The sequence below is a fragment of the Ovis aries genome, chromosome 1 (assembly GCF_016772045.2).
Source record: "Ovis aries strain OAR_USU_Benz2616 breed Rambouillet chromosome 1, ARS-UI_Ramb_v3.0, whole genome shotgun sequence".
Lineage (NCBI taxonomy): Eukaryota > Metazoa > Chordata > Mammalia > Artiodactyla > Bovidae > Ovis > Ovis aries.
The window spans coordinates 255,082,995-255,109,938 of NC_056054.1; the positions used below are offsets into that span (position 1 = coordinate 255,082,995).

The window sequence follows — 26,944 nt, forward strand, 5'->3', positions numbered from 1 at the left end:
AACTATGGTATTGGAGAAGACTTCTGAGAGTCCCTTGGACTACAAGGAGCGCCAACCAGTCCATCCTAAAGGAAATAAGTCCTGAATATTCATTGGAAGGACTGATGTTGAAGCTGAAACTCCAATACTTTGGCCATCTGATGAGAAGAACTGATCCATTGGAAAAGACTCTGATGCTGGGAAAGACTGAAGGTGGGAGAAGAAGGGGATGACAGAGGATGAGATAGTTGGATGGCATCACTGATTCAATGGACATGAGTTTGAGTAAGCTCCGGGAGTTGGTGATGGATAGGGAAGCCTGGTGTGCTGCAGTCCATGGGGTCACAAAGAGTTGGACATGAGTGAGCAACTGAACTGAACTGAGGCATCTTTACCCAGCAGCAGTCTCTATAGCCAGGCTGAAAGAAAGTGAAAGTGTTAGTCACTCAGTCATGTCTGACTCTTTGTGATCCTCTTTGTGAGCCCTACCAGGCTCCTCTGCCTACGGAATTCTCCAGGCAAGAATACTAGAGTGGGTTGCCATTCCCTTCTTCAGGGGATCTTTCCAACCCAGGTGTCGAACCTGGATCTCTGGCACTGCAGGCAGATTCTTTACCACTGAGCCACCTGGGAAGCATCTGAGCTGACAGATGAAGCTTGTGTGCTTCCCAAAGCAGAACTTCACCCTCCTACCTGGGTCTGCAGTGGCTAGGCGGTCAGGAATACGCAGGGTGACAGAAGGAATGTTAGATGTCATGGAGGGTGGAGGGTGACTGGAAAACCATGTGGAAGGGGAAGTGGGGTGGTGCCTGCGGTGGGCACAACCACTGTGGGAAGCCCACAGACGGTGCAAATGTGCAGATGAAGTGTTAGCTTGCAGGAGAGGCTCATGAGCCCCCTCCATCCACCGCTACAAAGAGGAGGTTGATCCCTGGTGGCTTCTCAACCTCCTCCATCTCAGCGTACCAGAGGATGTGAAAAGGTGCCCTCCCAAGGAAGGCACTTTTCTGTAGCTAGCTGAGGGCAAGGCAGACCCTTCTGATGGACCAGCCCACACGCCCATTGCCACCCACCTTCACGTGGGCTGAGGGACTGCCTGGTGATCAAAATACATAGCTGCTCCCCACCACCCTCTGTTACCCTTGCAGATTCAGCTGCTGTGGAGATCATTTGTCTCTCAAAGTGCAGCTCTGTGACAGGCGATCCAGTACCTGCCACCAGGTACAATGCCTCCCGCCCACCCCAAAGTCCCAGGTTAAAACAGAGAGGAGCCAGAGAGAGGCTCAGCTGACCAAAACAAGCAACTTTTTGTCAAAAATAAATCTTCAGGCTAGCAAAGCTTGAGCAACTTACAAAAACACTATATTTAGATACTTTAAGGCAATTTTTCAAGTCTGTGTTCCCTAAGTCACATCCGATGTCGTCCCTGACCGCCTCACAATGGTGATCAGCCACAAAATTCATTTCCTCCCTCCCACGCTTGGGACCCACAGATGCTAGCTTCAGTTTGTATCCTCAAATCTCTCTGCCACAGCCCCTCCACCTGGAGGGACTTCTCCAACCATGAACTCCCCTTCCGCCTCCTGCAAAGAGAGTCTGAAACAACCCCTAGCAAGTGTAAAGGCCTGACCACCTGGACTCTCCTCTGGACAATTTCTGGGGGGATGTTACCCCTCACGCACTTCCTGAAGCCCCCGCCTTAGCACCCCCTCCCCACCCCTGCAGCTGCCTTCTTGCACAAACCACTTCAGTAAGATGAAAAGGACTGCTTCCCTCAAACAGAATATTTTGAACAGAGAATTAACAGCAAATTAAATTGGTTTCATTGTACTCATTCATGCACAAAATGAGTGTGGGTGTTAAACAGAGAAAAACCAAACAGGCGATGCATTGCAATAATCAGAGGGCAGAATCAGGCTGACAGCCAGGGGAGGAGACCAGGCAGGCAGAAGGGCTCCTGATCAGTCCGGAGCCGGGCCGTCCCTCTTTCCATGCTGGGATGCTTCCTCTTCAAGGTGGAGCTGGGAGGTCTGTGAGGCTCCTTCCAGCTGCAGTCGGTCCATCTCAGGTGGACACAGCCTCCTGAAAATGGCCCCGCTGACTGCCCCTCCTTGGAGAATTGTGCTGGCTCTCGAGTGGGAACACTGCTTCTGCACTCCATCCAAAATGGTCCAGCAGCAACCAATCAGGGCCCTGGTTCTCCCGTCCTTTTCTCCTCAGGCATGTCTGGCCGCGCCAGGGTGGAGGTGGAACTGCTCAGCACAGGAGTAACAGGCAAGCCCATCGGTCTCCTGGGATTCTTCAGGACCCACAGTGAGCAGCCACATAATGATAACTAGCTTCAGAACATGGAACAGTTTTAAACAACCCCACAAATCTCCTTTCTGTCTATCTGGTTAATCTATCATGTGATTTTCCCATCTCTGGTGCGTTCCAGGGCCCCTCCCTTTACAGACTTCATCCACCCACCCCCTAGAAATAAACCTGGTAAAAGTGCGTGCTGCCTAGGCTGGGTGGGAGGGCAATGCCCAGGAGCGGGCAACTGGGGGACCCTGGCCTCCAGCCCCCAGGACCTTCTGAGAAAGGGATTCTCAGAAAGGGCAGCCATTCAGTTCAGTTCAGTCACTCAGTCGTGTCTGACTCTTTGCAACCCCATGAATCGCAGCACGCCAGGCCTCTCTGTCCATCACCGACTCCCGGAGTTCACTCAGACTCACGTTCAGCCATGGTCCCAGGCAAACTCACTTTTAATCACAAGGGATGCTGCTAAACATGCCAGCATTCACCTGCACGCTGATGCACACCAAGCCCGGGGACAAGCTGCAGTTTCTCTCTGGCCAGACTGCTGTAGAGGCCAGAGTAGGGTACAAGAAGCCCCTGCCTTCTCCCCTCCCCTCCCAGTGCCAATAGGACCCACCTGGACAACCAGACCCATGAGCTGCAGGGGCACCTGGGATTCAGGACCCCAGACTGTAGCCCTGAACCAGCTGCTCAGCGCCTCACCTGCCTTAACCACTCCCACAAAGCATGTTGTTACCCCACCTTGGCACAGAGCAGCCCAGAACTCAGGTGGAGTGCCTGTACGTCTATTCCTTTTTAATACATAAAAGAAGATGAAAGAAAAAAAATTAAGTTTTAGTCATAGGAATATACAGACAGACCCCGATGCTTGGGTCATGGTCAGGGTCCCACAGCGGGTGCAGCTTCTGAGGTGTCCCAGGAGCCTCACGGGAGGGCAGCACATGGGAGGGGTCCCAGGCACCCTAACTCTGTGCATTTTCAGGGTGATGTACTGGCAAAGAGCATTTAGAGCTTATGTGATCTGATTTAGACCAAATCAACCCCAACAAAGGTGGAATAAGTGACTTTAAAAGATTCCTGCAAAGAATACACAAGTTGAACCCTTCCAACATCATAAGGGACGTAAGTCCGTGAGCCTAAGGGTGTTGACACTTGCCCTATTCCTAGTAAGAACTCTTCATCGGCCACACCAAGAGCTGAAAGCTATGACAGTCTAATTGGATCTGACAAGAAATTGGCCATAAACATCAAATAATCAGGAAGACTATTTGAAATATGGATATGCATCTACTGCCAGGAATGATGAACCTCTCCCAGGCTGTATATTTTGCCTTGCTGTACCAGCTAACGAGATTAAGAAGCCATTTTAATCATAGCAAGTTAGTTTAAAATATTGCTTATTTCATCTTTATCTGATTTTTAATAATTTTTATTTTATTGTATCTATTAAATATGCACCAAATATATTAGCATAGTAGCACACGTGTTCACTAAATACATGAGTATACAAGTACTGGGGTGGGGGCTTGGTCTGGGATCTTGGAAGTTTGGAGACTACTCCTGCCTCATCTCCAAGGGTGGCACCACCCTCCTGCCAGACTCAGTCCCAAGCCCTGACCTCCTCCTGGATCTCCGGCTCCCCTGCATCTCCCACAATGTCTATCATCTTGTCTCTGTGTTTATTCTCTGAATAGTTCCCAATTAGTCCCCACTGCCATGACCCCACCCAGGCCAACCCCTTCTCTCTGGACGACACCATCAGCCTACTACAACTGCTATCCTGCACATTTTCTTGCACCTCCCAATTTCATTCTCCATCTTGCAAGACAAGTCAGGCTTTCTAAAATGCAAATCTGATCATATTACTCTGAGCCCTGAAGCTTTCAATTGGGTCCCATAGATCTCAGTTGGAAATGTCCAAGCTCCCTTCCCTCCTCCTCCACATTGTCATCATCAACATCATGATCACCAATAGCACCAATCGAATCCTTTCTACCTGCCAGGTGCTGGTGCTAAAGGTTTTTCATCCACTGTCTCTTTTAATCTCCTCTCTACAGATTAGGCTTAAAGGGGCTGAGAGACCGCCCAAGTTTCCACAGCTCTGCTCTGCCTCTGCTTCCGGCCCAGTCCTCTTTTACCATGGTGCTGACCTTGCTGCTCGCATCCCAGCCTCTCAGAGCTGCTCAGTTCTAACATGTCCTCTCTGATGCCCAAGCCTCAATTCACGATCCCCTCCCCTCCCCCTCCCTTCCCTGGGTGACTCTTCTGACCCAGCTGGTTTTAGCTCAGATGCTGCAATCAATGATATGTCCTCCCCAGGGAGGCCACAGCCACCAACAGCTGCCAAACCAGCCTGGAAAAGCCTGTGCAGAAACCAAATTAATCCTGAGCCTGCCCAGACCAATAGGTTTGACTCTCAGTTTGTTTACAAGATGTCCAGGGGACCAGGCGACATGCTAAGCAACACCATGGGGGTTTGATCAGCAAAATCCAGACTCTGCAGAACTCTATAGGACATGTAATCTGGTTCATTCAACAAATAATTCATGGGAAAATGAAAAGGATTCGAAGAGACCTGAGAGATGAGTCAACCAGACATAATGAGTGGATCTTGTTTAGATCCTGATTTGAATAAGCCAACTATAAAAACGTTTATGAGACACACAGGTACTCTGAACACTGACTGGCCATTCAATAACACTAAGGAATCAGTGCTGATTTTTTTAGGGGTGATAATGGTGTTATGGCTATGCTACGGAATGAACACATGCACATATTTATGTAAAAATGTAAATTATGTTTATATTAAAATTATGATAAATAAGATGAAAAGATGAAAGCTTTTTAAAAAGCAGATTGTCTTCCAAGCCCACACTGATGAATGAGGTACTTGTATGAATTTTCAAAGAATTCTGGAAATTGCCCATCAGATTAATCATCATACTTTCAAGGAATGATTGCATTAAGTCATTACAGTCCTTCCCCACGTCACTACAGTTGCAAGCTCTGCGAGGGTAGAAAAGTGTCTTTTGGCTAGTGTTGGGCAGACATATCCCCCAACACCTACACAACGTTGTAAATCAACTATACTTCAAACCTACACACACTGGTATGTACCTCTACCTACATACAAACACATCTGCTCTCACATGCCTGCCTAAGTCTGCCCCCACCTCTCAGGCCCCATGAGCCCAGGCCCTTCCCCTAGAGGCTCCAGGACATCCTGGTGCCCTCCAGTCCAGGTCACATCAGAGTGTGCTTGAAATGTCCTGATTTCTCAGGTTCCCCTCCAACACTCCTGCTTCCTATAACCCACCACACAACACACACCCCAGCCAAAGCCTTCTTCCTTAACTGCCACTTTCACCCTGATTCTTCCAGCTCAAAATTCTTCTTAGGGTATTATCTTTTTTTTTCCCCCAATTCTATGTATTTTTAGATTTCTTTCTTATTTATTTGTGTATTTTTTACTTTACAATATTGTAATGGTTTTTGCCATGCATTGACATGAAGCAGCCATGGGTGTACATGTGTTCCCCATCCTGAACCCCCCTTCCACCCTCTCCCCATCCCATCCCTCTGGGTCATCCCAGTGCACCAGCCCTGAGCACTCTGTCTCATGCATCAAACCTAGACTGGTGATCTGTTTCACATATGATAATATACATGTTTCAATGCTCTTCTCTCAAATCATCCCACCCTTGCCGTCTCCCACAGAGTCCAAAAGACTGTTCTATACATCTGTGTCTCTTTTGCTGTCTCACATACAGGGTTATCGTTACCATCTTTCTAAATTCCATATATATGCGTCAGTAACTGTATCAGTGTTTTTCTTTCTGACTTACTTCACTCTGTATAATAGGCTTAGGGTATTATCTTCACTCTAGTTTAAAAAGTGAGCAGCCAGGAAGCACAGGCACTATGTGAGGCCAACTGGCAGACCTCAAGATGTAAGAGGTACGATGCCTGCTCCCAAAGGCCTCGGCTTCTCAGCCCAGATGAGCTCAGTTATGTCCACCGCATCTGAGCACCTGCTTCACACATACCCGCATCACCTCACACAATTCTCACAGCAGCTTATGCAACAGGCTCTATTATCACATGTCTACAGAAAGAGAAACTGAGGCTCAAAGAAGATGAAACCTCATAATATGCTGCACCCCAAAATCTTATCCCAACCAAGGTCCTGTCTTACTGCCCTGTCCATTCACCTTGATGGTTTTATCAGCTTAGATCTCCACAACCCATCTAGCCTAAGTCCTGCCACTCCTGCCCTGGGGGCATCAAGCTCTGGGTCCACTAGTCTCCCCACCACCTCGCAAACGCACCAGGCGTGGTTGTGAGTCCTGCCATTGTCTCACTGTGCCGCTCCCTAGAAAGTCCTTCCCCTCAATAAGCTCAAAGTCTAGTGTGTGTTTTGGATGGTCAAACAATGGGGATGAGATCAGTTTTAGCATGTGATAAACACTATCCTTTGAAAGATATTTATTCTGTCCGACAGAAGAGGGGCTTAAGCTGAGGCTTAGCACATGAGCAGGAGTGTGCTAATCCAAGAAGGGTGGAAGGACACTCTCAGCAAAGAGAAGAGCAAGGGAAAAGGCACTGAAACACACAAGGGTGAAGTGCTTTGGGGGGCAGGGGAGGCCAGCAAGCTGCCTAGTGCAGAATCTCAGATAGATGGACAAGATTGACAGGCCAACCTCAGAAGCAGTCTTACTCTCTGCCTAGAACACCCAGCAAAAATATTCCATAAAAAGAATCCAAAAAAGAATATGTGTGCCTGTGTGTATGTAACTGAATCACTTTGCTGTGCGTCTGAAACACAACATTGTAAATCAACTATACTTAAATTTAAAAAAAAAAAAAGAGTTCCATAGTCCCTGGGCCCCCATGGCTGAGGATGCTGATAAAAATGCTGCTGCTGACACTCAGGTGTCAAGGGTCCACAGTGATACACCCCTCCCTACTAACTCCTGGGAAGCGTCCTGGATGCACCCCAGGTGATGTGAAGCACCCGTGGCCCACCTCTGTCCTCCATTCTACTGCCCAGCACCCTGGGAATTAAGAAAACCTCTGCCCTGTGCAGTGGCCCCTCTGCCCCACTCCCTTGGGGGACCAGCCCAAATCAGAATTCTGTGCATTGCTAGACCTGAGCTCCCAGCCTGTGTGCTGCATACCCAACACTGCACGGATTCATTCCAGCCAAGAAAGGAATCATCAAGGTGCTCCCAGGCCTGGAGGCAGCGCTCCCGAGGGTCGGAACCCCCTCTGGGGCTTCTCAGTTGGGAAACAAAATGGCACACGCAAGGGAGCGGGCATTTCCAGTCCTGAGCAGCAGTTGTTTCCGCAACAAGCAAGCAGACCCCGCACAGACCCCGCTCTCCTCCACAGATGGGCGCCTGGGAAACACAGAGTCTCTTCCAGACTACAGATTGCGCCGAAGCCCCGTATCACCTGCTACATGCAGACTCTACTGCCACTTGCCTGGAGTCTCCTGGGAGTTGGAACATCAGGGCTGGCCTGCCACCAAGTACAGAGAGAAGTCAGATCAGTGCCATGAAGTGAGGCTGACGCCTAGATGCTGGGGTCAGAGGGAAGGAGGGACCTGTGGAGATGAGCCTGCAAATCCTACCCTCCCAGCTTCTCCCCCAGCCCTGCCATCAGCGCTCCTGCCACATGAGCAAGTCATTTCTTTTCCATCTGAAAACGAGGCTGTTAGTGAAGCCCATTTACAGGATGACCCTTGGAACTGTGAGATGGTTAACTATGAAAATGTACCTGAGAGGAGCCGGACATGCCATCGAGAAGCTGGGACGACAAACGCACAGCCCGAGTGCAGCCACACCTCTCCCCCTGCCCACAACACGCACAGCCAGAGACCCAGGATGCCCATCCACCGGGTCACTGTCTTTCTCACCCTAGCCCCCCCAGAGATGCCCCACGCGATGCCAGCTGGCACACAAGACTACATCGATTTGCCTACTTGGGACTAAATCAGCAAAGCCTTAAGCCAGGACTCCCTGAGGGATGTGTAATGGTGACATACGTGAGTGTCACAGCCTCAGGCCACAGTCCCCAAGCGGCTTGGGTTCTATGAGAAGAGAAGCTGCCAGCGGAAGGGGCTCTAAGACACCTCCCTTCCTCAAGGCATTGAGAGCCAGCTCCTAGAGAAGAAAGAGGTTTCCACTCGGGCTGTGGGGGGTGGAGGGGGGATGAGCAACACACACACTTGTGCTGGGCCCAACCCAACTGCTGTCACAGCCGACCATTCACTCGTCAGCTCTCCCATGTGTCAGTCACCAGTGCAATGGAAGGACAGGGGCTGGAAATTTGAGAGCTGGTGGTCAGGGGAGGCCGCCCAGAGGATGTCCCTCTGAGTTCCGGATGAGTCTCAGCCCCAAAGAGACCAGAAGGGAAGGCATTCCAAGCAAAGGAAGCAGACAGTGCCCAAGTCTGGCAGCCCTGTGAACAAAAACCATTCGGGGCACACTGCTTTGCAGGCCTGCACTCCCAGGGTGGGCACGCCCTCCCGCGGGGCTGCTGCTGCTCTACCCTCCTCCCTTTCTTTGCCCCTGGACTAAGTCCCAGGGGTTCAGAGAGTGACTGGGATTGGGGCACTATCCCTTCAAGATGCTGTGCTCACCACTCCCCAGACTAAAGAGAGGTGCAAATCTTCCAGGCTCCTAAGGATCAGGAACAAAGCTGACCAAGAAGAAAACTCTTCTTTAGGAATAAATCTGATGAGGGGACTGGGTGTGCTCTGGGTCTGTCAATTCCAAGCTGGTTGTGAGAAAGGACCAGGGAGAACCTCTCTTCCCTCACTCATTCAGGGAAGTTCTCGGAGATACAGTCTCCCAGCCAAGAACTGGAGCCTGCCTCCTGCCACCCTGGGTGGCCTCATGACCCCACCTGCACAGCCCAGATGTGTCCCAGCTGATGGGACAGATACCATGTGAGGAGGGTGACATTCACCAGAAAGACCTTCCCACCAAGGCTGAGCCCTCACCATCCTCCCTGTCACTGAATCAAGAAAGCAGGGGCTCTGCTGGGGCCTGCATTCAGATCACCCCCTCCGTCAACACCAAAACCATGGTGCTTTCTACTTCAAACAAATCTGCCTTAGTGGGGCTGCTCTCTGAGCCTGACACCCAAGGGAACTGCTCTCAATGAGCAAAGCAATGAGGGCAGAGGGTATGGGGTGGAGGAGGTTGACTCCACAGAGATCTGCAGTAGAGACCAGGCTGCATGGGCTGCGATGGAAGGAAATCAGCAAGTCAACTGGCAAGAAGAAAGATAACTGGTGTCATGCCAGAGACTGTGACAATGGCTGCCATCAGGAGATCCAACCAGTCCATCCTAAAGGAGATCAGTCCTGGGTATTCACTGGAAGGAATGATGTTGAAGCTGAAACTCCAATACTTTGGCCACCTCATGTGAACAGTTAACTCATTTGAAAAGACCCTGATGCTGGGAAAGATTGAGGGCGGGAGGAGAAGGGGACGACAGAGGGTGAGATGGTTGGATGGCATCACCGACTCAATGGACATGAGTTTGGGTAAATTCCAGGAGTTGTTGATAGATAGGTGCTGCAGTTCATGGGGTCGCAAAGAGTCAGACATGAGCAACTGAGCAACTGAACTGAACTGAACATCACCATTATCATCATAACAGCCACCACAACAACATCAACCGTTATTGGGCACTTGCGATGTATCAGGTGTGGTCCTGGCACCTGTGTTGATCCTCAATGATTCTGAGGGAGGCTCCATGATCGTCTCCCTTTACTGACAGGACAACTCGCATCCAGTGGACCAGGTTATGGGAAGGAGAGCTGAAGAGAACTGGCAGATGCTAACCAAACCCAGACCCAGCATCTCTGAGATGACTTCCATGGGGCACAGGCGGGCACAGGGGAGCCTCTGAGGTCTGGGTGCTCTGCATGGCATCTCAGTGCTTCTTCCCTGGCCCCAACACACCACATACCTGAGCTGGTGAGCCACTCAGATGCTGCTCTTTCCACATCTCCCCAATGGTCCCAGAAAGATCCCAGAAAGCCTACAACTCCCTGTTACTGGCTACATGGAACACAGGGGTCAAAGAGAAGATTCCAGTTCCTTGTTTCTTCCTAACCTGCTGCCCCCCACCATTTTTAAGTCCTGTATGCCTATCCTGAAGATGCCTGGCAAAGGCTGCGGAATTTGGGACTTCCTTGGTGGCACAGTGGATAAGAATCTGCTTGCCAATGCAAGGGACATAGGTTCAACCCCTGGTCTGGGAAGATTCCACATGCCACGGGGCACCTAAGCTCGTGTGCTGCAACTACTGAGCCTAGGCTCTAAGACCCTCAAGCTGCAACTACCAAGCCCTCGTGCCAGTACTACTGAAGCCTAGGGCCTGTGCTCCCCAGTACTACTGAAGCCTAGAGCCCATGCTCCCCAGTACAACTGAAGCCTAGAGCCCATGCTCCCCAGTACTACTGAAGCCTAGAGCCCGTGCTCCCCAGTACTACTGAAGCCTAGAGCCCATGCTCCCCAGTACTACTGAAGCCTAGAGCCCGTGCTCCCCAGTACTACTGAAGCCCAGGGCCTGTGCTCCATAATGCGAAGCCACACAGTGAGAAGCCTGTGTGCTACAATGACGAGTAGACCCTGCTCGTTGCAACTAGAGAAAGCTCCTGTCAAACAACAAAGACCCAGTGCAGCCAAAAATTAATTAAAAAAAATAAACACACTGAAGAATTTGGGGTCAAAAAGAAAGGTAGAGGCGACTTTATGGAGGGACCCATGCACCTTTCATCTGGGGTCTAAACGGTACCCACGTCCCCAGGCCAGCCCATCTGTTCACAGTGCAAAAGATAAACCTGGTGTGCTTTCCTATTATTACACACCCTCTCCAGTAGTTTAAACCTCAATAGAAACTTCAGCTGCCCTCTTAACATTTGGTAGCTTTTCCTCTTAGAGCTTATAAACAGCGAGTTCACTTTTGCTTACAAGAGTGCTAGAAAGATATTTGAGCATGTACAATAGGAAACATGCATGTTTTCAGATTCCGTATCTGCACACAAAAGGTACTGGCACCATAGCTTTCTTTTCAGCTTCTTCCAAGCCTAGAAAATTTCCACTTCAAAGACGCGACTTTCTTATTTCCTTTGTGGAAAAAATGCATTGGTAACAGTCAGAGATGAGTTACTCCAAGCTCAGCCTCTGCCACACATGGTCACAGTTTCCACTCACCAACACGCCCCTTCTGCGCTGGGCACCACAGCCACACCTGTGTCCACTTGGACCCTGATTCTCTGTCACTGGGCAAAACGTTTAATTCACCAGCCACCCAGCGGGCCATCAAATGCAGAGTGAGAAGACAAGAGAGAAGTGGTTTTGATCTCTGTGGATGTCAATTCCTGGGGGTGGGCAAGCTTGACGGGAAAAAGCAAGGTTGCCCCACAGGGCCACAGGAAAGGAGCAGGGCAAGCAGAGGGCTTTAGAGCTTTCCCAACACAGACTCCTAATTTCTTTTAAATGATACCTTTTAAGCTGCAAATCTCCAGAAAAAAGGGGAATGGTTGTTAAAGCAGATCTGGCCACACATTAAAGAGTGGAAAGCCTGTTTCTGTGCCCAAGGCTGCAGGCTGTCACTCCCTTCAGATGCTGAAGATTTACTGAACTCCAACAAGAAAGAGAGGCCCTCGCATAACAGTTCCTCATTTCCAGAGACAAAGAGAAAATGAAAAAATAAGAGAGAAAACACCAGTTATGGGAATAAAACCATCAGAAGGGGACATCTTCCAGGAACAAAGCACTTGGCTTGTCAACCTACCTCTGCAGATGGGAGGTGATCTCAGGAGAAGGTGGAGGAAGTGCCCTGTCTATGAGTGAAAGTGAAAGTCGCTCAGTCGTGTCCGACTCTTTGCAACCCCATGGACTATACAGTCCATAGAATTCTCTAGGCCAGAATACTGGAGTGGGCAGCATTTCCCTTCTCCAGGGGATCTTCCCAACCCAGGGATTCTTTACCAGCTCAGCCACAAGGGAAGTCCTTTCTATGAATGTTTGTATCCTCAAATGCTCAACAAAGGAGTGAGTCTCCAGGAGTTCAAGGCAGAGAGTCTGGGGACAGAGGCTGGCTGGTCTGCCACCAGAGCCCTTGCTCCAAACAGAACTCTTCATCATCCTTCCAGAACCTTATTTCATTTGCCAGAACCCAAGGAAATATCCAAACCAAAAATACTGGGCTTCAGAAACAGTGGGCAGACAGTAAAAAGGACAATACAGAAAAACAGACTCTCAAAGAGGAAATGTTATCTTTCCCAGAGGCTGGCAGTGGGCAACATCCTGAAAGGCTTCTAAGCTGAGAAGCTTTAGTCTGCCTTCCTGCTTCAAAGAGTTCAAAGTGTATTAACAGAAGGGTCCTCAGATAAGGAAACTGAGGCTCAAGAGTGGGAACTGAGACCAGGGGGAACAGCCTCAAGACAGCACGTTGAGTCAGGTCCTCCCAGAGCCGAGAACTTGCTGCCAGTCCACCCCTCCCTCCACCAGCCGCATGCTGCTCAGCTCCGACATGGTGACAAGGGGTGCCCTGGGCAGGTACACCTCAGGATGAAATCACCAGTCAGTCCACTGTATACAGAGTAAGCCTCACGTGCATGGGCTACAGGAGTCCCACACGGGAGGAAGCTTGGCCCCTCCTCCCTGAGGCTCTGGCTTTCAGAAGGGAGAAACCAGCATGCAGTCAAGTAAAAAATAAACAGGCATCAAGGAGGGTGGGAAGCAAATAGAGGAGAAAATGCACATTCCAATGCCAACATCTCCTAACAGCAGAGGGAAGAAAAATGCTGTTCTTGGTATTCTTTTCTCCCCTCCTCTCCCTCTCCTCCTCTCCCTCTCTCCTTCTTTCCTTCCTTCCTTCCTTCCATCCTTTCTTCCTCAGTTCAGCCCACAGGTTCTTAGGGAGCAGTGCCCAGTCTGCAGCTAAAGCCCAGAACATAACAGGTAGGAGCCCAACCCCCAGGGAGCCCATGGTCTGGAGAGAACAGACATCCCACAAGGAGCGGACCAAATGCTTACCTCATGACCCCTGCACTGAGTGACACGTGGGGGAGGGTGCCAGTGGGCGGACAGATAAGGGGAGCTCGCTCAACACAGGGGCCTGGGGGTGTGAACGTTTCCCAGAAGCAGCAGCTTTGGGACTGAGACAGACGGATGGGTGGAGGGACCTGCTGAAGGAGGCAGGGCTGCTGCCTGGCAGGAAGCAGCAGGGAGAGCCAGGCTGGTCCAGAGCCGGCACTTCTGAGCAAGTGAAAGGCTCCCGTGGGCATCTGCAAGTGTGTTGTGCGTGGCAGGGACGTGCACTTGGACTTGAGCAAGTAGGGAGGAAACAGGCAGGCAGGGCCTCCTGGGGCACATTAAGATGTTCTTTGCTTGAATTTATGGTTTGTTTGCTTGTTTTCCTGCTGTATTCTCAGCGTCCGGGGATACTGCTGAAGTGTGTTTGAGGCCAAGCAGCCCATGAATGGATTCTTTCACTCCTCCTTGCAGTTACCACAGTTTAGGTTTACACTCTTTATGTGTATTCTGGATGCAAACCACAAAGGTGTTACAGGCCTGCATTTGCTAATGACACAACTAATTAGGTCTGTAATCAGGACAATCTCTAGGCTCCTGAGACCACTGGCACCCAGAACCACATGATGGGGAGGGTAGACAAGTCAGGGACATCTCTTCCTACATTCTCGCAACTTAATTGGGTCTCAGACGGATGACTGGAGATTTTTCATTACATTTGGCTAGGGAAAGATGTAGAGGGCTGATAAGCGCATGTGAGCACGTGCAGCTGCAGGCATGCTGTTTGCAAGGGGCTTGACCCAGGCTACACAAGGGTGGTGAGCTAGCCGGGATGCAGCAAAGCAATCCATTTATTATAATTCTGCTGAGAAGAGGCCCAGTAAATCAAAGAGACAACCTCCCTGCAAACAAATTACACACCAAGAGATAGGAAGGAGGGAGACAGGGAGGGCAGAGGAGAGCGGCAGCCAATTGGAAAAAGGGGGAAAAAGAAGAGGGGGAGGGGGAAGGGAAAGCCGGGGAATAGGGACCTACAGGGATGCCTGGAGTCTGAAAGACATAAAAAATGGAGCCTAATTTGTCCATCTGGAAGAAAACGAAAAAGAAAAGCATCCACCAAGAGAGATCCCATTTGCTGGTTACCCCCAACTTACAAACCGTTGACTTAAAAAAACAATTGCCCTTTGTTCTCCCAAGGGGTCACCTAGGGAGTGATTGATGGGCAGCTACTTTCTCTGGAACAAGGGCACTGAGTTCTCTTTTCTCATGCAAATGGAAGGGGCCTCTTCTTAAAATAGAGTTAACCTGTTCCTGGTACCCCTGCTGCAAGCACAAAGCCCAGCCTAAGTATCCTCCAGAAGCCACTGCCTTCTGGAGATGAAGACACTCTCACCGGGCCAAGGTTAGAAAGGATGGGCTTCTGGGGAGGGAACTTAGCCCAGGTTCCTGAAACCAGAACGTAACAACTGGGGAGCAGCTGTGGCTGGGAATGCCACCCCAAACTCCTGGGGGGGCACGGTCATGAAGCAGTAAATGGGCTTCAAGGCCAGGAAGAAGTGTTAGTTCGACTACGACTCAAAACATCTTTTTTTCTGGGAAAATAAACTCCTAGATCCACATGTCTCCTTTACAAATTCAGCTCTGAAAAAAGAACCTGCTTGGAAAGCTGTGAAGTGCTTCCACTGAAGCAATAAACAGCAGACAAGAGGTTGGGAAATCTGCTTAGACAATGAGTTATATCTTGTACTCCAAAATGCACTTCGATGGGAAAAAACCCAACTAGAGAGAGAAAAGTATGAGCTATTATAGGAGGCTGTGGTTCATGGTTATTTCCAAGGAATCTGCCAGGCCCCTCCTATTTGAGGGGCCATCCTTTTCTGTGACAAGATTATGAAGGAGACCACCTCTAGAAGGCTGAAGGTCTGTGGATATTTGGGGACCAGATAATCATGAGAACTAACTGGCTCTTAGTATAAACCTTGAGGCTGTAAGGGGGACTCTAACACCCAAATCCCACAGGGTGGGTGCTTCATTACCACCCAGGCAAGCTTTTGAAATCAATCTTTCTTATGAATATCTGTGCACAAGTCTTAAATAATTAGCTAAAAATCCAGTAACACCGTGAAGGACCCCAAGTTGGGTTGACTGCAAAGCAAGAACACTTCAATAACATAATTTAACCAGACTTCTCGAGACAGGTAAGGTGGTCTGGTATTGCCATCTCTAAGAATTTTCCACAGTTTGTTGTGATCCACACAGTCTGAGGCTTTCGCATAGTCAATGAAGCAGAAGTAGATGTTTTTTTTGGAATTCTCTTGCTTTTTCTATGATCCATTGGATGTTGGCAATTATATCTCTGGTTCTCCTGCCTTTTCTAAACCCAGCTTGTGCATCTGGAAGTTCTCAGTTCACGAACTATTGAAGCACTGCGGACAGTGCCTGCAGTCACAAAATTAAAAGACACTTGCTCCTTGGAAGAAAAGCTATGACAAACCTAGACAGAATATTAAAAAGCAGAGACATAACCTTGCTGACAAAGGTCCGTACAGTCAAAGTTATGGTTTTTACAGTAGTCATGTACAGAATGTGAGAGTTGGACCATAAAGAAGGCTGAGTGCTGAAGGGTTGATGCTTTCAAACTGTGGTGCTGGAGAAGACTCGTGAGAGTCCCTTGGACAGAACGGAGATCAAGCCAATCAGTCCTAAAGGAAATCAACCTTGAATACTTATTGGAAGGACTGGTGCTGAAGCTGAAGCTCCAACACTGGCCACGTGATTCAAAGAGCCAGCTCATTTGAAAAGACTCTGATACTGGGAAAGATTGAGGTCATGAGGAGAAGGGGACAACAGAGGATGAGATGGTTGGATGGTATCACCAACTCAATGGACATGAGTTTCAGCAAACTCAGGGAGATAGTGAAGGACAGGGAAGCCAGATGTGCTGCAGTCCATGGGGTCTCAGAGTCAGACACAATTGAGTGATTGAATAATAAACAACAACAAAAACCAGATTACTAGATACAAACATTGTCTAAGCATCTCAATAGACACTTGAGACAATAAATAAAACAAAAGTCATTCCTAATTTTTTGAAAACTCAAAATAATATCGAGATAGATGGCTGTATTTCTGCTACAATGATACATGCTTTTCTCAACACAGAATGCTTAATGGAAAAAGAGATTTTTCACCATCAAAATTAGAAACAAGGCAAAATGTCTAGATTTATCATATTGAGCAGTGTTGTGGGGCAGTGGGCAAAACAATTTGTACAGGAAATCAGGTATATAAATTGGAAAGGAAGAGACAAACACAGTCAACGTTGGTAGACAACATGATTGCATGCCTGGCAAACCCAAGACAATCAACTCACAACCTACTCTAAATGGTAAAAAGACAGGTTATAAAAGCAATATCTGGAAAGCAATTTTTTTTAATTTACCACCACCCACTGGAAGACACAATGGAAGAGAAAATTCTCATTTATAATAGCACAAAAATGACAAAATACCTGGAAATGTACTTAGTATGAAAAATAGATAAGTCCATATTCTTGGATAAGAATTCTAAACATCATAAAATGTTAATTATCTGTGAATTAATCTATAAATTTAAGTCAATGAAGCTGTTTATTTATAGGTTCATTTGCAAGTAGTTGAGCTAATTCTAAAGTTTTTTTTTTTAAATAGCAAAACAAACAAGTATACTCACTTCAAACAGTAGTCTGACTCTATCTAAGATGCCTGAACAAGTGTATATCTGATGAACAACTACTCCATTCCTAGGTATAAATCCAAAAGATCCACAGGAAATTCTTAGAAATGCACAAGAATGTCAGTAGAAGTACTGTTTATAATGGCAGAAAATTGTATACAAGCTCAATGCACAACAACGGGAAAATGAACAAATTGTGGTATTTTCATACAACAAAATACTACCCAGCTGTGGCAATAATGGACTAGAGCAAGTTGTCTCAACTTGGAAGAATCTCTCAAATATAATGTTGAGTTGGGAGAAAAGGAGCAAGATTCAGAAGGACACAAAGTATAATACTATTGATATAAACTTCAGAAACATCTAGGTTACTGTTAGGCTTCCCTGGTGGCTCAGTAGTAAAGAATTCACCCTGCTAATACAGGACATGAGGGTTTGATCCCTGATCTAGGAAGATACTCTGCAGAAGGAAATGACAACTCACTCCACATTCTTGCCTGGGCAATCCCATGGACAGAGGAGCCTCGTGGCTTACACTCCAGGGGCTCGCAAAAGAGCCAGACATGACTTAGCAACTAAAAAACAAGGTTACTATTGTGTCTAGATCCACATACATAGGCATTAAAAGTGAATAAAATTCATAGAAACAAAACCCACCGAATTCAGTGGCAAGGAGAAGCCACCCTAGTGGGTGTCCTCAGGACACACGAGAGGTGGATCCTTCCCCACCAGCCCTCCCCCGGCACTGCCAGCAAGAAGAGCTGATTTCCCAGTCTCCTCCCAGGTGAGCTCACTGTTTGGAAAGGAGCATCCCTTCCAAGCTGTGTGACTTTGTCTCTCTCATGCTACCCACACACAACCATCCCGTAGATTCAGTTCTGTTTCCAGCCAAGCCACCATCTCCCATTTGTTGGCAGAGCAGCGTCTCCCAAGAGACTCTGGAAGCACCTGCTTGTGAGAGGACACACCCTGCCCTGAACAAGTGTTTCTGGATCCAAGACCAGGAAATACTGCTCCATCTCCTTCACCAGGAGTCTGACAGTCTGCCGAGTTGGCAACATCTAGGTCTGCTCATTTGACTTTGCCATGTCCAAGGCTTCCCAAACTTTCTAAGCCATAAACCCTCCTTTGTCACAATGTCAATTATGTCCCACAAAATTCCCTGAAAGAATTTAAGAAAGTTTGGGGAAGTGGTGGTGTTTGTAGCGGGCGTGATGGCGTCAAGGTTACTCCGTGGAGCTGGAGCTTTGGCCTCCCAGGCCCTGAGGGCCCGGGGTCCAAATGGAGTCTCCGTGGTGCGCTCTGTGGCGTCTGGAGGTGGTGTTCCTACTGATGAAGAGCAGGCGACTGGGCTAGAGAGGGAGGTCATGCTGGCTGCTCGCAAGGGACAGGACCCGTACAATATACTTGCCCCAAAGGCAACCTCAGGTACCAAGGAAGACCCTAATTTAGTCCCCTCCATCAGCAACAAGCGGATAGTGGGCTGCATCTGTGAAGAAGACAACAGTACTGTCATCTGGTTCTGGCTGCACAAAGGCGAGGCCCAGCGATGCCCCAGCTGCGGAACCCATTACAAGCTGGTGCCGCACCAGCTGGCCCACTGAGCTGTTGCACTGATGCACTCAGAATATGATGCGGAATTTCTTCTTTCCAGTAAAGACTAGCCGTGATGTTGGCGTCTCCTCCCAAAAAAAAAAAAAAAAAAGAATTTAAGAAAGTTTGATCAGGGAGTCCTAGAGGAATAGAGCTGGAGAAGGCAATCTGCCAGTTGCTGGCTAGTTTCAGTTCAGTCAATTAGTCATGTCTGACTCTTTGCGACCCCATGAATCACAGCACACCAGGCCTCCCTGTCCATCACCAACTCCCGGAATCTACCCAAACCCATGTCCATTGAGTCGGTGATGCCATCCAACCATCTCATCCTGGCTAGTTCAATTCAGTTCAGTTCAGTTCACTCAGTCATGTCCAACTCTTTGCGACCCCATGAATCGCAGCACACCAGGCCTCTCTGTCCATCACCAACTCCAGGGTTTACCCAAACTCATGTCCATTGAGTCGGTGATGCCATCCAACCATCTCATCCTCTGTCGTCCCCTTCTCCTCCTGCCCCCAATCTCTCCCAGCATCAGGGTCTTTTCCAGTCAGTCAGCTCTTCGCATCAGGTGGCCAAAGTATTGGAGTTTCAGCTTCAGTATCAGTCCTTCCAATGAACACCCAGGACTGATCTCCTTTAGGATGGACTGGTTGGATCTCCTTGCAGTCCAAGGGACTCTCAAGAGTCTTCTCCAACACCACAGTTCAAAAGCATCAATTCTTCGGTGCTCAGCTTTCTTCACAGTCCAACTTTCACATCCATACATGACCACTGGAAAAACCATAGCCTTGACTAGACAGACTTTTGTGGGCAAAGTAATGTCTCTGCTTTTTAATATGCTATCTAGGTTGGTCATAAAGTTAACTGTCTTCAAATCTGGGACTGCTTATCAGATTATAAATACAAATAGATGATTAATGGCATATTTACTTTTCTGAAGGAATCACAAGAAACTGTTATCAGTGATAATCAATAGGGAAAGACTTGGGGGTATAGATTGGGGAAAGAACCTATCACTTTCATTCTGTACTTTCTCTGCTGTTTGCATTTTCTAACATATTTTACACTGTACTACTTTTTTTTGGCTGCACTGGGTCTTCTCAGTTGCTGCTCAGGCTTTCCCTAGTTGTAGTTAGAGGGAGTTACTCTCTGTTGTGGCATAAAGGCTTCTCATTGTGGTGGTTTCTTTTGCTAGAGCACAGGCTCTAGGAACATGGGCTTCAGTCGTTTTGGTGATGGGCTTAGTTGCTCCACAGCATGTGGAATCTTCCTGGACCAGGGATCAAACCCATGTCTCCTGCATTGGCAGGCAGATCCTTATCTAATATACCACCAGAGAAGTCAGGGACTACTTGTTTTAAATACCAGTTCACTGACGCTCTGTTCATTATTCTTCAATCATTTATCCCTCATCTTGGATTAGGTCTTCAAGTTCACTCATCTTTCCTGCAGTACCTCATCATCCTTCAACTCTATCCAGTGTATTTCTCATCTCAGATGTTCATCACTAGATGTTTAACCTGGACCTTTTTGTTTTTTTTTTAACATCTCATTTGTCTCTCCTTATCATGTTCATGCATTCCTCTACCTCCTCACAAAGCTGGGATGACTCTGCACCATTAGAATCCAAACTTTTTCTTCAATTGCTTGCTAAAGCTAAGTCACTTCAGTCGTGTCCGACTCTGTGCAACCCCAAAGATGGCAGCCTACCAGACTCCCCTGTCCCTGGGATTCTCCAGGCAAGAACACTGGAGTGGGTTGCCATTGCCTTCTCCAATGCATGAAAGTGAAGTCGCTCAGTTGTGTCCGACTCCGAGCGACCCCATGGACTGCAGCCTACCATGGGATTTTTCACGCAAAAGGACTGGAGTGGGGTGCCATTGCCTTAGGGAACTCCAAACAAAGCCATCCTTTCAGACCTGCAGCCTGAGAATCATTGCATCCACTCCTTGTGTTTCCTCAAAGGGCTGATGTCAATTCCAGCATGCCTTTATTCGTATGTGTTCAATAAATGCATGCTGACTGATTGACTACAGTTCCAAAGATCAGGCCTAAATAGCTGGATTGCTCAATTTCTGTTCATTGGCCCACAAGTGCCTCCCTTGCGCCCACACGTGTCAGGTGTGAGTACTGCACAGCTCAACCCACACAGTGGAGAAAACTGAGAGGCTTTCTCACTTATACTATTCCAGTGCCCCAGTACCTTGGCTTCTTGAAATGCAAAGATTCAAATTAGCCAAAGGAAATATGGTCTGGGTAATTCAGGTCTTTTGAAAGAAAAAAGTGTTAACTTGCATCCTATTGCTTGTTTATGCTGATTTTTGATATTTTATTTAACTAACAGAACAGTGGCCAGTGCTCACTCAGTCTTTGAACCCCAGCTAATTAGAACCCACCATACACTCTGGCAAGAACAGACCACCTCCTGATCAAAACTTCTGAATCCCCAGGAACAGCATCTGAGCAGCTTTGGCTTCCAGCATGTATTTTAGAGTTAAAAGAAAGCTTACACTCATTTATTTATAATAAGCATATGCATACAAAAGGCTTCTATAAACCTTCAGAAAGTGATAGAATTGTTATTGCTCATGGATTCAGAATTCTTCCATCTGTGCCCTGCCCAACAAGGAACTTTTACATCCCAGCTTCCCCACACCACCACTGTTCCCCAATATGCTGTGGGGGACCACAGCCTCTAGCACATGGGGTTCAGCCAATGGAACACTGTTCAGACATTCAGACATTATGTCCCATAAGTCCGACCACAGTCATAGGGCCTGACACATAGAGATCAGAATGAAAGACAGCACAGGGCAGTGCTCCTAGCTCTACAATGGATGGACGGACCTGGGCTCAAATCCCATCCTTCACCCACCTACCAGCAGTGTGACCCTTAAATTCACGGCAACTACATTGCTCTACCTCTTAAACCAGGGGAAGCAGTTTGTGATTCATACAGTTGCCACGAGATGATGCATAAAATGCATTCAGCACAGTGCCCAGCACAGGGAAGGTCCATAGAGACCTCACTCTCCCTGACCACTGCCCTCATCCTCCAAGGCAGGGCAACATCTGCCCTCTGAGCACCTCAGCCCTGCTCGGAGCGGCTATGGAGGCTGCATGGTAATCAGAGCATTACTCAGGAAGGTCCAGTCTCAGAACAAGCAGTGATCTCCTTGTCTGCCTCCCCACACACACCCATTTCTCTCCGTAAGGGAAGCAACACTCTATTTATTCATGGCTAATGCCAAACAGAGGACGAGATGGTTGGATAGCATCAATGCACACGAGTTTGAGCAGACTCCTGGAGGTAGTGAAGAACAGGGAAGCCTGGCATGCTCCAGTTGACAGGGTTGCAAAGAGTCGGACACAACTCAGTGACTGAACAACAACAACTCAGTGTTCATTAAAAGCTAGCCAAGGAACCCTGTCTTCCTCTCCAAATCTAAAATCTATCACTTATACTTTCTAGGAGAGTTTAAAGTTGGTCCCACTTGCAGTCTCAGAATTTTACAGCACAAGGATTAAAAAGGCCATTTCAAACTCAGAACTCAAATCCCCCTCAACATTTTTGGGAGGAGGTTGTACAACCTCTGCATGGGATGGAGGGCTCACTGTCCCCCAAGGCCGGACATTTCTTTCTAAGACAGCCCGGGCCCAAATCAGAGACTCAATGTCCACTATGTATTAGAGGCCCTTTTCCTTGCAGTGCCTCTCACATCTGCCTTTGAGATTTTTCCCTTGCCAGCCTGCCCTCATTGCTTCAGTGGTTCTTCTTAGGACAGGATTCCAGAGCCTATTCTTCAGAACAGACTGCGGCTTGCTTCCCCTCCTCCTGAGTGGAGTGCCAACAGGGTGGAATATTTCCTTCCAGTCCCAAGAAGTCCTAATGCAGGAGGAAAGAAGACTTCTTACACTATTCTCCAGGTCTCCAACTCCATCATGTTCGAGATACCCCCTCACACACACACACACACACACACACACACACACACACACACATACACACACACACACACACAAGCTGATTCTTCATGGTGAGTCTCTGTTATAGCCATCTGGACTCTGATGCTTCGTAATTAGGAATTTTTTTTATAGCTTTAATTATTTCCTCTGTTCTCTTTTTTATATACAATGAATCATTCTGCTCCTGAGAGAGGAAAAATAAAAAGATTTTTGAAAGTTATAGCTCTAATTTCAATAGAAAGAGATTGGGCTTTGAGGAATATGAGCATTTGTTGTATTTTCTGAGTCCATTTTTCATCCCCACTGGTTAATGACGATGTTATTTCTCTCTTGCATTTCGGTTGCTAATTTCTGACAAGTGTGTTTTTCAGTTATGGCTGGTTGTATGCCTCTTGGTTCATCCCTCTTTTGTATACTTTATGAAATATTCAGTTCTTCTTGATAGGATGAGGTTTGATTCTCCCCTGGCTGGGATTAATTGTGTTCGCATTTTGGGACCTAATTTATGTTTATACGATTCCTCTAGTGTTTCCATTTTCTTTTCTAATTATCCATTTTCCTCCATCTTTTTCCCTGAAATTAGTACTGAATTAGCTTGCCTCTGATTACAGTCTTGGACGCATCCCAAAGAATATTGTTGGACAGCTCCCCATTATCATTTCATTCCATGAATTCTTTGTTTTGTTTTTGCAATAAAGCTTTATTAACTCTCCGTGAACCCTCCTTTTCATTTGCTCAGTCATTTCTGATGGGAAGTCACACCAGGCTACGGCCGGGTGTTAAGGCAGTCACTCCCACATTCTCTGCTGCTGTCTGCCAAGTCAAGTCAAGCTCTTTTTAAAAAGTCACAATTCTAGGGATTAAAAATAAGATCTATGCCTGTATTGAAGGGCCAATTTCAATTATTTATTTATTTACTATTCTGGTGTGGACATCTGTTAAGGTAGCTCTGCTGATGGGCAAGAACTCATCACTATCCTTTGCCAGGTCTCCTGGCCTGTATGTCTCTCCTGGTTTTTGCTGACAGATCCCTTCTGACCTGGCTCTATAGATGATGGGCGCTCAGTCTCTGCCAGTAGGTCTCTCCAGTGGCCCCATTAGTCTGAGGCAGGTGGGGCCCAGGTGAAGCTGCTCTGGAATGAGGTACCTCCCATCATCATCCACCAAGACATCTTATCTCAAGTCAGCCTATTTACAGACTAGGGTCTGTAATTTGCTTCTTGGTAGGCTCTCTTTTCTGACAATTCATCGCCCCTATCTGCCTGCACACCTCTCTCTACATGCCCCTCCCACCACATGCAAACTATATACAACATTCTACCATGTACACGCTACACATCCAATATGCCCATGTACCTGTGAAACACATGCCCACTGCCTCTTCCCATGAACCTGTGGGACCTCTGCCTCCCTGGGAGATGCTATTTTCTGCATTAGGGATGTTGGCACAAGGGCTCTGGGTGATTGTTAACAAAAGACTCTCCCACAGCCAGCAAAGGCTTGGCTACTCTCAAACTGTTTTGACCAGGGTCCCTCTGCAACCCTTGATCTGCCAAGGTGAGTGCAGAAATGGTGCTGTTCCAGTGATGAACAACTCTACACCCCTTAACTGCACCCCAAGTCCTGAACCCTTGGCTATGGAATTCTCACACCACCCCTTCCTCTCACAGATAAAGCAATAACATCTCTTCCTTCTTGAAAGCAGGACCCAGAAGCCCAATTCCAACCTGCCTAACCTTCCTATGAGGACACCGCAGGGATTCTCCACAGCACTGTGAGCCTCACCACTCAATCCTGCAGCCCGGATGCTCATCGCTGCAGTCTCGGCCTGCGAGCGCCGGCTGGTGCTCTGAGGGCCCAGGAAGATGAATCTTGGCTGAGCAGCGATGTGAACCTTGCTGTCTGGCCTTTTGGGCCCTGGTGATGGGCCCTCAATGCCGTGTCCTCTGAAGTGATGGAGACTTGGCTATGTGAAGAGCAACTGTAGCCTCCAGGAAGAACCTCTGGTCGGGTGGACAGCATGCTGCCCTGCCCTGAGCAGCCCTACCGGGAACCTTTCCGGCCAGTGGCGAGAGGAATGAACAAAGAAGAAAGCAGAACCAGCCTTTACTGCCCATGGGCTGCACCTGGCCAGTGCCGCTGCTGAGCAGACAAACCAGCCCTTGCTGGCCTTCTCACCAAAGCCCCTCTGTAGGCCTAAGAGACTGTTCATGATGCTAAAATGTCACTGAGGTGTCCTGAAGAAACACGCTACCACAGAAGGCTGAAGCAAAGCAGCCAGGTCTGTCCACACACTCCCCTCCCTGCCCCCCAACTTTCCCCAGTCAGTCCTTCAGCGGCTGCAGGGCAGCAACGTCCTCGTCATCTCTGTACTGTCTGGCCAGCTGCAAAGGGGCCAGTTCAGACCAAAGCAAAATGTTTCCTCCCACAAGGCCTCTTCCAGCCCTGGAGCAAAACGCACAGTTGCAAAAAGCTGAGAACAAAGCGGGGAGCACGGTGTTTGGGAAGGCCCAGTGTTCGGGGTGGATATAAAGGGACAGGATCCCAGGATGCTCAGAGATGTCCTTTGGGGTATGTGGACTTTTTCCATCCTCATTTATATCACTTCCCTACCAACTGGATCCTCTGTGTGTGTGTGATAAGTCACTTCAGTCGTGTCTGACTCTTTGTGACCCTATGGACTGTAGCCCGCCAGGCTCCTCTGTCCATGGGATTCTCTAGGCAAGAATACTAGAGTGAGTTGCCATGCCCTCCTCCAGGGGATCTTCCCAACCCAGGGATCAAGCCCAGGTCTCATGTCCCCTGCATTGGCAAGCGGGTTTTTACCACTAGTGCCATCCCGGGAAGCCCCAAATGGATCCCACCAATACCCATTTCGGATTGGATTTTGCCTGTTACTATGGCATCAGTCTAGATTTGGATATAAATCATTATACAACAGTTCTGCAGACCTGTCTTTTCTCTTCCACAATTTTGTCCAAACTAGGCTCCCTTCCCCTAAGGCTCAGGAAATGGACCCAATCTCCCCATACTGAATCTCCATCCTTTATATTTCTTGATGGAATCATTGTTTGGTAAATGCTTCGCACTGGGATCAGATGTTGGTTTTCCAGGCTGAAACGTGATCCAAAGATACCAGTTTCCCAGAAAGTCTTAAAACGTGGGCTCTGCTTTCTGGCCAGCTCTGGGTACCTTGGATATATTACTCTATTTATGAGCCTCAGTTAAGTTTTCTGGAAAATGGGAGAGAGGATTGAAAGGAGCAGGGTTTTCTAGGTGAGGGGGAGTGGCAGGCACCACTGTGACATTAGAAGAAATTTTAGGGTAGCACCAGACACCACACTAAATCATACTGAATGCCTTAGGAAGAAATGCAGCCCTTCCTAACTTCCTTTCCATCCTTTTGATTACCTTAAAGAAGAAAGTCTTGGTTTGAGTCTGGCATTTCAATAACACCTCTTTAAACCTTGATACTCGAAAACAAGAAAACCAGCTTTAGATTTTAGCTAAAGCTTAATATTTTTTTTCATTCAATTCATTTTAACAGTTGCCTTCCACTGACTGCATATTTTCCATGTACTAGATTGATTTAAACTTTCTTTTACAAATGAGTGCACTTAGGCTTTTAAAAGGTGAATCAACAATGATACAATGGTGAACTGACAACAGTAAACTCCTGGCAAAAATTCATCACAGTGGTTGGTATGTGAACGACAGAAATGGAGGAGATGCTGCGCTCTGTGGCCCTCTGCATCCGGACTCCTGGCTAGGAAACCCGATCATGACCATAATCACAGCTGTCACAAGGGGATAAGATCCTCCCTTTCCACCAGCTCTTTGGAAACCAGAGAAAGTCACAGTAGGGAGAGAGCCCTGTCTCCAGCACTCATCCCCCAGCCCCTAGCCCCTAGCCCCCAGCCTCCAGTGGACTCACCTGGTGCATGGCAAGCAGATCGCCCCCTGATGGCCAGGGATGACAATGCCAACTCCGGGGGTTAGTTACCTCCACTGACACAGTGGTTTTTAATTCCTAAGGTTTCTAGCCTCTCTTTGTTCTTTAATAACTTTACTACCAGCTACCAACTATGCCTACCCCACTATCTGGCTGATTCTCCACTAAGAGAAGAGCAAATTTAAATTTGGAAGAAGGAAAATCAATTATTCAGAACGGCTAATTTCACCTGGGCCATTGTCTTAAGAGACTGCTTGAAGAGCAGACTGAAAATTGTTCTTAACTCATGATATACAAATATCCCTCAGAAAGATCAATGGAGACAGAAGGTTCTCCTCCGGGAAGCCCCAGCCTGCCCAAGGCCACCCTCAGCTGGGG

At 48.0% G+C, this 26,944-nt stretch overlaps 2 protein-coding genes across 2 annotated transcripts in view; one reads left to right on the forward strand and one right to left on the reverse strand.

Moving 5' to 3' along the window:
* EPHB1 (EPH receptor B1) overlaps nucleotides 1-26,944 on the reverse strand; it is a 457,018-nt gene that overhangs the window by 344,618 nt on the left and 85,456 nt on the right. The window lies entirely within an intron of this gene.
* On the forward strand, nucleotides 18,250-18,736 carry LOC114110252 (cytochrome c oxidase subunit 5B, mitochondrial). The gene has a single exon (XM_027960200.3). It carries the CDS (start codon nucleotides 18,269-18,271, stop codon nucleotides 18,656-18,658), a length of 390 nt encoding a protein of 129 aa, XP_027816001.1. The 5' UTR covers nucleotides 18,250-18,268; the 3' UTR covers nucleotides 18,659-18,736.

Bases quoted from the DNA above. Each gene is read 5' to 3' on its own strand.
- LOC114110252 (XM_027960200.3), top strand. From the start codon at position 18,269: ATGGCGTCAAGGTTACTCCGTGGAGCTGGAGCTTTGGCCTCCCAGGCC.